General features: G+C 42.8%; 1 protein-coding gene across 1 annotated transcript; it reads right to left on the bottom strand.

Moving 5' to 3' along the window:
- Positions 1 to 11,124: 11,124 nt before the first annotated feature.
- LOC146813224 (olfactory receptor 8U9-like) lies at positions 11,125 to 12,072 on the bottom strand. The gene has a single exon (XM_085614203.1). It carries the CDS (start codon positions 12,070 to 12,072, stop codon positions 11,125 to 11,127), a length of 948 nt encoding a protein of 315 aa, XP_085470329.1.
- Positions 12,073 to 12,529: the final 457 nt, after the last annotated feature.

The following is a 12,529-nucleotide window of genomic DNA, read 5'->3' as shown; positions in this document are numbered from 1 at the left end:
GTGCAACCACCCTTTGCGTCCCTCGACCTTCACGGCTGTCCTTGTAGTCAGTAAAACGAGTTTAGGCGACTTCCACCTAGGCTCCAGATTCCGCACCAGAACCAGGTCACCTGGAACCACGTCATGGGGCTTCACCTCAGTGTTATCTGGAAAAGCTGCAGTTACCTGTGAACGACAAGATTGTAGTGCAGACATCAAGGAAGCCAGGTAATCTGTCAGCATATTACAGTCGACATCAGTGATTTTACGAGGTATAGGCGTCCCCCACATATTTGGTGGTCTACCGAAGATCACCTCATACGGGGATAGCCCTGTTCGAGAATGTGCTACCATTCTCATGTAAAAGAGCGCAACTGGTAAAGCTACTATCCAATCGACACCTTTTTCTCTACATATTTTGGACAATCTAATTTTCAGAGTTTGATTATGGCGTTCCACGAGACCTGCTGCCTCGGGATGTCGGACACAGAGAAATTTCCATTGATAGCCTAATAAGAGTGAAACGTGTTTCATTAGCTCGGATGAGAATGGCTGGCCGTTATCTGAGTACACAACACGTGGCAAGCCATACCGTGGGAAGAATTCTCGAACTAACTGTTTGGCAGTAGTCGGGGCAGTGTAATCTGAGACGGGATATGCCTCTGTCCAACGGGAAAGAGCGCATACAACTACGAGAACATATTTGAATCCTCGACAACGTTCCATCTGGATATAATCCATCTGGAGGACTTCAAAAGGGTGATCGGGAGGTTGAAATCCACCCTGTTCTACGGGAATGCTTTTACCTGGATTAAACTGACAACATATCATACAGGTACGTACTTTTTGTTTAGCTGCTGCTCGCAAGTGTTTGTTGAACCAAATGTGTTGAATACTGTCTAGCATAGCTTTCTCTCCTAGGTGCGCTGGACTATGTATTGTGTTAATGATGACTTGAACCATGGAGTCGGGGAGAAACCATATAGATTTTCCCTTCGTCATCCATCCTTGATCCGTTTGGATCCCTCCTAATTCAGTCCATTTCTTTATTTCATCTGGTGTAGCATGTGTCTGTATGTCAATTACATCAAGAGCGGGATCCTTAACTGTCATGCAATGTGTTACTATCGGAACTATTGTCTTTGTCGTGTCAGTTGTATGAGTCTGATTCTGAGCTGTCTGTTTAGCTGTTCGGTCTGCTAGGTCGTTACCCTGAGAAATGATATCGGTAACTTTCGTATGGGCTTTACATTTCATAATTGATATTGCAGTGGGTAGATGAATCGCGTCTAATAAAGCTTGAATTAGGGGTCCGTGTTGGATGTGGGTGCCGTGAGAAGTTAAATAACCTCTCTCTCGCCACAGCACGCCGAAGTCATGGACGACTCCGAATGCATAACGTGAATCTGTGTATATGTTGACTTTCTTATTTGTGGCATGAATACAGGCTTGTGTCAGAGCGATGAGCTCTGCTGCTTGAGCTGACAAAGTGTTAATACAATTTGTTTCAATGACTTCAGTGTCTGTTGTGACTGCATACGCGGCCACTAACTCTCCTGTACTTGTTCTCATGCATGAACCATCTACATACAATGTCAGGTCTGGATCTGATAATGGAACGTCAGTCAAGTCTTGTCTGGGTTTCGTTTTGATAGTAATGACTTCAACACAATCATGTGCTAATGGGTCTGTTCCACTTACTGGCAAAAGTGTGGCAGGATTTAATGTACTACAACGTCTGATTTCTATGTGTGGCTGGAACAGTGTCAATTCATAACCCGTCAATCTTGCTATAGTCAAGTGTTGTGTTTGTGTTCGGTTCAAGAGAACCTCTACTGCGTGTGGTACTTGTACTGTCAATTGATGTCCTAATACTATAGAATCGCTTTGTCTGATTGCTAAGGCTGTCGCTGCCACTGATTTCAGGCACGCAGGAAGAGCTTGAGCTACGGGATCTAATGTGCTAGAAAAATAAGCACACGGTTTGTGTGATCCTGCTTGTTCCTGAGTGAGTACTGACAAGGCAGTACCTTCACGTTCTGTAACGAAAAGTGTAAAAGGCTTACTATAACATGGTGTTGCTAAAACAGGTGCTTGACATAAGGCTTTCTTTAAGTCTTCAAAAGCTTGTGTATGTTCTTGAGTCCAAGGGAGGAAAGTCGATGTTGCTGCCTCCTGTGTTGTCAACTGAATGAGTGGTTTTGCTAGAAATGCGTATTGAGGGATCCACTGTCTACAGTATGAAGTGAGACCTATGAAGGCCCGTACCTCCTTTTGTGTCTTGGGTGGTGGCATGTTAGCAATTAACTGGATGCGGTCGGGTGTAAGCTGTCTTCCCTCCTTGGACAGCGAGTGCCCAAGGTAGACAACTTGCTGGACACAGAATTGCAGCTTAGAAGGGGACACTTTGTGCCCCTTGTCGGCTAGAAATTGTAAAACCGTCAGTGATGCTTTTTCACATTCAGGCTCGCTTCGGGCGGTGATCAGCAGATCATCGACATATTGAAGCAAAGCAGTGTTAACTGGCATGTGGATACTGTCAAGTTCTCGTTTTAGTGCTTGGCTATAGATGCTGGGGCTTTCTGTGAATCCTTGAGGTGCGCGCGTGAATTTAAAGCTTCGTCCGTTTAAACTGAATCCGAACAAATATTGACTTTCCGGATCGATTGGGACGCTAAAGAAGGCGTTCTTGAGATCAATTACAGTAAAGAACGTGGCTTCTGAATCTATGGCTGTCAGTAATGAAGAGATATCTGGGACCACGGGATATTGTGGTACAATACATTTATTTAATTCGCGCAGATCAATAACTAATCGATATACTGGCGGTGCTTTCGGATCCGTTCGTTTAAGAATTGGAATGATCGGAGAGTTACATATATTGGAGTCAGTTTCTACAACCACTCCTTGTGCAATTAGCTCGTCAATGATTTGCAGCAAAGCCACTACAGCATCTGGTGGTAACTTGTATTGTCGTATTCGTGGTAATACTACTCCTATTTTAAGTGTGACTCGATATGGTGTAATGTGCATACAACCTACATCAGTGGGGCCTTGTGCCCATAAATGTGTCGGTAAATTCTGTAACCGGTGATCCATGTCTCTAGACACGTAGTGACCTTTAAAGTCACGTAAAAACAATCGTACTCCTTCCGGAGAACAACATATTATAGCTCCTAGAGCTTTCAATGTTTTTATTCCTAACAAGTTTTCTGGACAGGATTTAGTAAGCAATAGATCTGTAGTTCGTGTCAATGGACCAACCGTAAGTGGAAGAGGTTGCGATACTTCATTAATAATAGGCTTTCCTGAGAATCCAAGGGAAATATTCTGTGAGCCTGAGAGGGGTGCCCCTGGAACTTCACTTCGTCGTATAGTTGTTCTGCTTGCCCCTGTATCGAGTAAAAACTTTCTGTCTTCCCCTAATAGTTCACTATGTACATAAGGTCCCTCTTGGTCTACAGGAACCTCTATAAGGGGTAAGCCAATTTCCCTCTCTAGGCTATTTCATGTGTATCGTTGATAATCGGGATAGTCAGCTTGTGCATACTGGTACATCTGTTGTGTCGTTGCTTGTGTTGCAGCAATAGGCTGCGCCGGTGAAGTTGCTACGGTCTGTTGTGGAGCTGGCATAGGCTGTACATTCTGGGGTATTTGTTGTTGGATCTGATCCTGTCTAGGTGGACGTGGTCTCTCCTGAGTTTTTCCAATAGAGATATTATATTTCAGGACTGCACAATCATGTATATAATGACCTGGCTTTTTACAATAGTTGCATGTCCCTTTAACAGGAATCGCTGAGTTACTGGGCTGTGTCGCACCCTTTTTATGGCTGTCAGCTGGAACTGACTGGGCAACGAGCATTTTCATTTTCGTGTCTTTCATACGTCTATGTTCATGTTCTTGTTCTTCTCTAATTCTATTGTGGTGATATTGTAACATTTGCAACATCTGTGACGGGGTGTTACCTTGCCAGGTACTCTCGAATTTCAATACTCTATTCTTAACTTGGGGCATGGAATTTTCAACTAATTTTGTCACAAACAGATGTGGATACGACTCGCTATTTGCTTTTATGCCACTAATAATACCAAAACATTTTTCAAATCGGGAATAGAAATCACTAGTGTCTTCATCTTGTTTTTGTTTGCAGGCTGAAATTGCACCCCAGTCTTCCTTTTTCGTAGTTAATAAACGTGGCAGTACTTGCACTAGTAATCCTGGGAGTGCTGTAGTCTTTTCCCCAAGCCCTGATCCTGCAGCTCGGGCCTTTTCTTCGTTTTCTAACGCTGTCCAATCTATCTTTTGGTCTCCCACCTCCCATTCCTTTTCTTTGAGTTTCTCGTAAATACCGGCAGGCATTAATACTTTCAATATTTTCATAATGTCAGGGTAGGTATACTCTCCCATGAGTAACATGTCTTTTATCTCACGGTGGAAACCTGCTGGATCTTTGTCATGGCTGGGTACTACTTTCTTCATTTCTAATAATTCAATTTTAGTTATGGGCGTGTACACAAACACGCGTGTAACGTTATTATCTTCACCTCTGATTGGGTGTACTTCGCGTAAGGTATTCTGTCTATCTATATGATAAATTTTTCTTCCCTTAGTGGGAATTGGAACATGTTCTGGGCATACGAAAACTATATACTGGTTTCGAAATTCTATAATTTCTTTAATTAAATCAGTACCTGACCCTCTCCATTTATTCGTGAGTAATTCGGTCAATATGTCAGGTAAGGGTCCAGGATCGGAGTGTTGGCTTTTATATAATATAAGGAGGTGTTGAATCATGTATATACCAGCTAAACGCTGTTCGTCTGGGGTAAGGTTCAAAAACGTGTGTGCTAGCGCATCATCACTATATTTTTCAGAACTGTCAGCCCATTGTACTGCTGACCTGGCTAATTCTTGTTCATCCATAGAATCGAGCATATGATACCCCCTTCGGTCTCGGAGTAATTTATCAGCAGCTTGGAATAGGTGTTCAGGAGACCTTGTAATTAACATAGGAGCTTGAAAATTTCTGTGACATTCTGGGCGTATCGGACGTATTGGATCACTAAAACATCTGGTATTACTAAAAGATCTCCCCTTACCCACATAAGCCATTGTTTCTAATTGTCCTGTGGGCATTTCTGATTCTTCCTCCTCCTCTCCCTCTGATTCAGTTTTGTCTGCCTCTACTCTTTCTTTATGTATCCGCTCTACTTCTTTGCGGATTTTTCGGCACATCACTACTATACATTTCTGTTTATCATGTTTTTCTTCTGATATATTCTGACCCCATCGGGTCAGTACTTGCATTTCATCCTGATCTACCCCAGGTCGATCTCTATTTCTGATCACGCAGTTTATGAAGAAGCGTAGCAGTTGTCTCTGTATATCTACTTTCTGGTATTCCATGGCTTCGTCAATACTTTCAGGGCCTTGCCCTGATTGGACAAAGTGATATATTTTGTCTAAATGTGTCATCATTCCTGGTAGCGTCGCTAAAAACATTGAAGCTCGTCGTATACGTAGTGATGACAGCAGCATTCTGTCCCGTTTACCGGGCACTGGATCATATCTACAATCCACTAGATGTTCTTTGAACATGTCGGAAGTTGCTAGTTGGGGTGTACGTTGGTATGCTAAATCTCTGAAAGATAATTTATTTCCTCGCGGTGGCGGTGCAAAAATTTCTGTAGTACCTCCTGTAGCACCGTCTGGGGTGCTGGGCACGAAAGGATTTGTTGGATGTAAGGTAGAAACTGCAGATGCAGGAAAAGCGGTAGAAACAGATGGGCCATTTGGAATGTGCGTAGGAGTTTGTTGTTGCGGAGGTGGAGGCGGATAATCTTGGCGTTGAGCACCATCGACAGGCGGTGTGTGTGGCGGAGCGTTAACATATTCGGGAGCTACATCGTCTAAATAGGAGGAAAGGAAAATGTCTTTGGCGGTCTTGGGATGTGCTTTAATCGGGAGCAATGGAGGTGTCAAATCTTTCGGTATTTCCGGGGTAGCCTTGGGTAAACCCTCGGCCAGAAGAGGATACATACCATTCATAAGAGCGTTTCTTTGTCGATCTACTTGTTCTGTTTTCACTCTGGTACCTTCCTCAATTAATATACTTTCTCGGGCTTTATTTGAATTCTCCCTACTTTTCTCTTCTTGTCTGAGCGCTTTCTCTGTGCGCCTGTGCGATTCTTTACGCCATAATTGAATGGCATCTTTCTGTGACTGTCGGGCTTTCTTTTTCCATAATTCTTCTTCTACTCTCATGATGCAATCAGCATCCCATGTCCCAGCTGCGGGCCATCTCTGACTTTCTGCTAAATCCTTGGTGTAGTCTGCCCATAAATCAAGATATAGTACGGCATCTAGGCCATGCTTATGGTACATAAAGTACCCTGGAGTGTCCCTAGGTGGAATGGGAACAGCTTCTTCGAGCACCCCCTTTCTAGTTTTTATCTGTCTTAATTTTGAAAAGAGCGGCATCTTTAAACCTTGCTACTTGATTCTTACTCTTGATACCTAGACTTGAACACCATTAAATACGATAAACACAATAATGAACACTCATTCATACCACAATTTTTAAAACATATTAAAACATTTAACATTTAACATTTAACGGACAATAATGATTAGAAGAAAACTAGTTACCGGCATAATACTTAATACTAGATAATACTGAATTATATACGAGACATACTGGATATACTGCTAAACAGTACAGATACACTGCTAAAACAGTGCAGACCGGATCTGTGTACCCAAACCCGTCTTGACCGACACGAATTATGTGCACGTCTGAACGCCTCCCCGGCAACGGTACTCACCGGGTAGCTCGGAACGGAAGGCCTCGGAACTGAACTGGACTGGACCGGACTGGACTCGACTCGACTTGACTTGGAACTTCGGAACCTGGTGGGCCTCTGTATACCTCGGATCTTGCTCTCTCAGCTAGGCTCTGGTCGGGATACTTCGCACTTCTCACCGCCTCGTCTGGGTGTTGATCGCAGCCTCAGTCACCCCCGCTTGGCCGGAGGGAGATACAGGAAATCCTGCGGGTACGCGTAGTTGTCCGTCCAGCTGTGGCAGGAGACCGGGCCTGCAACGCACCTCCGGCGCGTGAGATGAGAAAGTGTCCCTGTTCGGGCGCCAATTTATGTGGTAAATAATTTAATTACCTGTACTGATTTTGATGTGGTAAATATAATAAGAATAACTCAGTAAAATAAGAGGCAGAATCCGTGATATTAGAGGTTCTGAAAGGACTTTATTCCTTACAAAGGAATCCTGATTCGAATCAGGGCATCAAATTCCATCACCACGAAGGTTCAGGAAGGATAGGCAAAGACAATGCATTATTGACAAGTAATTATATATATATGAAAAGGATTACATTAAGACAGATGCAGGAGGCGTAACAACTGATAATCATACACATACGTAATGAAAAAGGCGTACATACAGGCGTAACTAGATACGTCATTAAACATGATGTCACAAGTGGGCGGATCCATAAGAGAATCCTGCAATGTCAGCAGAAATACTTGGCAGAGATGCGCACGTAGCCGCATGACGTGTGATTGACGTGCAACTAGAGGGTGAAGGGGACTTGACATTTAGCTCTACATGTGGAGACAGAAGTCTGGGGGGTCAGGTCAACCTAATCCCAAATCATATCTAATATCTTGTGTTTAAGGAACTGTATTATCCAAAAGGAAAGGTTTCTCGAGCAGAATCTATTCTATACTGACTGTTAGTGCGTGTACAAGCGTCTAAGTGTCTACATGAGATGTGAGGGGCAGGAATCTTCCATGGTAACAGGGGCTATGAATTACTTGCATGAGGACAGCAAGGCCGGGCCCTTCGCTCGGTAGCTGGAAGAATGTTTACCTAAACCACTAGACAGGAATGCATTGGATGAGGAGCGGAGCAGATAATCTTGAAGGTGAAATACAGTTTTTGGCAGGCAACAGGCTGGATCAGGCACCGTTTGCCGCGCAGGGAATAGGACAAAGTTCATGGATACAGATGCAGGCTCAGGCCGGAGCTTTTAGAAACAATAGGCAGGAAAAGACTTGATGGCAGGATTCAGGGCCTACTCGCCTGAACTGTAAAACATGAAGGGTGAACCACATAAAGTCGGTGGCCTTTCATACTTAGGAACGGAATATCCGACCCATTCATGGCGGATCTGAAAGAGGACATGTTGACGTTGGACGCACATGTATTTGCGTCTTCATAGCTAGAACTGGAGGGAACATACATGTACTTGTAGCATATACATGGAGCCGTTGGGGTCTAAGATAGGGGACATAACTGATCATAAAATTCATATTTCCTCACACCAGTGGGGACTGTCTTCCCCCCTCACCCCTTTCTCTGGTCTACTGCACCCTTCCACTTGGAGTGGTGTTCCCAGACACCAGTACTGGTGGTATGCTTGTCACAACCGCCCACGCCAGCTCTCTTGACAATAAGGGATCCCACTCAGGGGATGTCAACCCAGTACAGACTAGGTCTCACTCCTGGTGCTCACTAATAGAACCAATAGGCCTTTGGACTGGGTTGTGGGCACCCTGAGTATCAGCCCCCCACCCTTCAAGATCTGTCAGGGGTGCAGTCCACAAATAGGCACAGGAGCAGAATCTGCGTCAGTTCCCAATGACTCAGAACGATTTTCCAGTCTACACATAGTACTACACGTGAACCACCATGGAAACCGCAGTGGGGAAAGGGGATGGGACAGAGAAGAGACAGTCACAATATATCTCTGATTCTTCCTCCAATGGTTAGACCTTGCTTGCATTTTCTTTTCTTGCAAAACAAGATTTTACAGGAAGTCGAACTGCAAGAAAACAATAGCACTAAACAACTTACAGTGTTCTAATATTTTTTATCTATGTCTTTATATCTCTAAATGTACCTACCCAGTTTTCTTGTGACCTATGCCTTTCTTCTTTTGAAGTTTAATTTCTTGTGTGCTGCAACTGTATTAAAAAAACAAATGTTCCTTTAATTTCGCTCAGTCCTTTCCCTTTTTTTCGTTCCAACTCAACTTTTGTTTGTTCTCTTTCTCTCTATTTATAGGTTCCTCACCTCCTTTGTACAGATGCAACTCCAGTACTGCTATCGCTGACTCTGGTAAGTATATGTGTCTTTCTCTCTTCCTTTTTCTTCTAATATGTTACTTAAATCTGTAGCCAGCCTTCTAAACCTATTAGTATTAACAACTACTATACAGGGTCAGTATATGCTCACTAGTATGCTGCGCTTTGACAGGAAACACTGCCGGTAAATTCTCTAGAAAGGAACTGCCAATATAATTCACAAGTGTAAACCTGCATGACTTGTGCTGACACTGCCCATACAGTCTATTCTTTGGTCATACGCAACAGAATTTTGTGAGGCTTCCTTGCTCGAAACTACACATGCTCAAATTCCCACAAGTCTGCTTACTGACTGGCTCCGTGATGGCACACTGCTCCCTCAGGCTTGAACACAGATGCGTGTCGAAAATACGTCGAGAAATTGCGCTACAGTGATTCCATGACTAAACTATCACGCCACAAATAACTGGTACGTCCTTCTCTTCTCAGTCTTCAGGTGAAGTGCTCGCTAATGCGGGCACTTCACCTGGGCATTCTAAACTACCACAATTTGCCTGAACACTAGAATGCTGCTTAAGAGGTCGTTTCATGGCGGCCATCTTAGATTCACTCCTGTACCAGAATTTATGCAGATATTTGCCCTTTCTAGCCATCCTAGAAGCCTTAAGGCTAATTACACTCACTGAGAACCTTTTCCTTGTGGGGGGCTGAGTGGCCTCCTCAGACCCTCTGGAATCCACCAAAATGTTTATTTCACTAGAATTTCTGAAATACCTTAAAGCGAAAAACTAAACGTCGAACAATTACACAATGTCTCTACCCTGACTAATCTTTCACGATGCCCAGGAATCACAGCTGACTAGGATGAATTATTCTGTGAAGTGCACAGCTCAGAAGCAGGGCATGCTTGACATTCTAAATATGCCTTCATCAATGCAACACTAGAAGGCAAAGTGGTATGTCACCTTCTAGCAGCCATATTGGGATTTCTTACTCGTTGTAGTCCAATCTTGGACATGCATGCAGACTTCTTTCCAAATTTGACCAATGTTAATGGGGTTCTGACGCTGAGACTCAGCCCCCCCCTTCAGGATCACTCCAAAAGCCTTCTCAGACCCTCTGGAATCCACCAACTGTCTGCCTCCAGTGCAAGCTCCCTGGGTCAGGGAAATCACACTCCACTAGGTGTTATCATAGCTCTGGAAAACAGGGACTAAACATATGCTCTTCACAAATCAGATCACACAGCCCTACACATGTGTTAACCACAATATCTAATATTATCAATAGCTGCTGCAGCCTTTTTCTTAACTAGTTTCCCGAAGTAAACTACTTCTTGTCCATCTAAAGTTATTTGCAGATTTGAGTAAAAATTGTTCATCTCTCTACAGGACCTGACTCACTTTTGTATGTTATGTTTACACTATGTAGTAAGTTTACTACTTTCAGCATTCTGCTCACAAATTCTGATACAATTACTACAGGAATTGTAAGTTACATGTGTAGGTGGGTGACGTTCCCCCTTAAACCCCTCCCTTGCCCTCCATAACCCCCTCTTACTCATCTCTAATCCCATTTGGTAGTAAGTCTTCTACTTTTCTCAGCCACTCCTCTGTGTCGCTCCCACATTTGTGATTAAATGTAAAATGTAAATTGATACTTGTATAGCGCACTACTCACCCGCAAGGGTCTCAAGGCACTTGTACGAATACCGCTGTAGAACCATATATCCTGTCCATGGCACTGTTCACGCCGATGTTCATTACAAATTTTTCAAGTACGCCCAGGAGCATAAAATCTAACCCACATTAGGAAAAGGATAGACATCTCTTCTTATATGAGACCTTATTTAAGACTCAAACTGTCTCACGTTATGCAATGCCTTAAGCTGTGTCTGTGCCCATGAATGCATTGACCTGTAAGACTAGAAACAACTTGCATAACCCATAAAACCTAGCATTGTTCAAATTATTTGGGTGTGAAACAAAAATCATAATAAATAATGATGCAATAAATTATTGCACAATAGCATTGTACCTCAGGCTTGTTCCTTATTCCGTGATCTTCTACCTGTTCTTCTTTTCAAGGCATCTTTGAACTCTTTGTTTTTAAGTGTGTAGATTATGGGGTTGCACAAAGGGACCACTCCATTGTAGACCAAGAAGAACATTTTGTTTTGACTTACTGAGTACGTTGAGATTGGCCTTACATAGACAAACATGAGGGCTCCATAAAATAAAATAACCACTGTGAGGTGAGAGGAACAGGTCGAGAAGGCCTTTTGCCTCTGTGTAGTAGTCTGCATTTTCAGAATGGCTGAGATGATTTTGATGTATGAAGTGATAATTAAAATCCATGAGAATAGTACCAATATCACGGCAATTATGAACGTCATTGTTTCAATGGTACGAGTGCTAGTGCAGGAAAGTTGCAGCAGTGCGGCGACGTCACAGAAGAAGTGATTAATTTCATGAGTCTTACAGAAGGAGAATGTGGATAAAAGAACAGAGTGAAATATTGGCACCAGAAAGCCTAGAATCCATGCTCCAGTGGCCATTTGCAGACATGTAGATCTATTCATGATCAGTGTGTACTGTAATGGATTGCAGATGGCTACATAGCGATCAAAAGACATGATGGTCAGCAGAAGGAATTCTATTGCAATCATGGTCATAAAAAAGTATACCTGTAGAAGGCATTCCTTAAGAGTAATTCGTGTTTTTGAAAGAAAGAAGCTGGCCAGCATTTTTGGGATTGTGACAGAAGTGTAAGAGATGTCTACAAAAGACAGGTTTGTAAGAAAGAAGTACATGGGTGTGTGCAGTTGTGGCTCTGAGTAAATGACAGATATGACAGTGAGGTTACCAGAAACTGCTATTAGATACAAAAGCAGGCATCCAGCAAACATGGGAACTCGCAAGTTAGAAAGATCAGAGAACCCCACAAGAACAAATTCTCCCAGGTAAGTTTGATTGATATCTCCCATCTGAAAATAAATAAAACATTATAGTTTGCATAGTCTAAAATGAAAGATGAGTCAAGTTTTGAAGTAAATTGACTTTGGGTGCTTTGCATGAGAGAGTAAATGATTAAATTTTAATTTAAAGTTACTGATTATCTCTACATTAAGTCTACATTCTTACATTATTATTATTTTAAAGGTAGCCAGGATTATGAAGTCAAGAGAGACAATCCTCCTACTTATTAATCATCAAACCAACCCCAAATATGGAGGATTTTTAGTTACACTGAACTCTTAATCAAGCCTCATGTTAGTAGGTGTGACTTTAATATAATATGGACAAATAAGTGGATCAGCAGACTAAAAGACTTTAACTCACAAAAAAGGATTCTAATTGTACAATGGCTAAGGCTATTTTATCATGCCCTTGCCCACACTAGGTGACTGTTGCACCAAATCAGCAAATGCAAAGTTACCTCCA

Source organism: Triturus cristatus, chromosome 7, assembly GCF_964204655.1.
Source record: "Triturus cristatus chromosome 7, aTriCri1.1, whole genome shotgun sequence".
Lineage (NCBI taxonomy): Eukaryota > Metazoa > Chordata > Amphibia > Caudata > Salamandridae > Triturus > Triturus cristatus.
The sequence above is the reverse complement of the archived record's forward strand: the minus strand, read 5'-3'. Positions and strand labels throughout refer to the sequence as shown.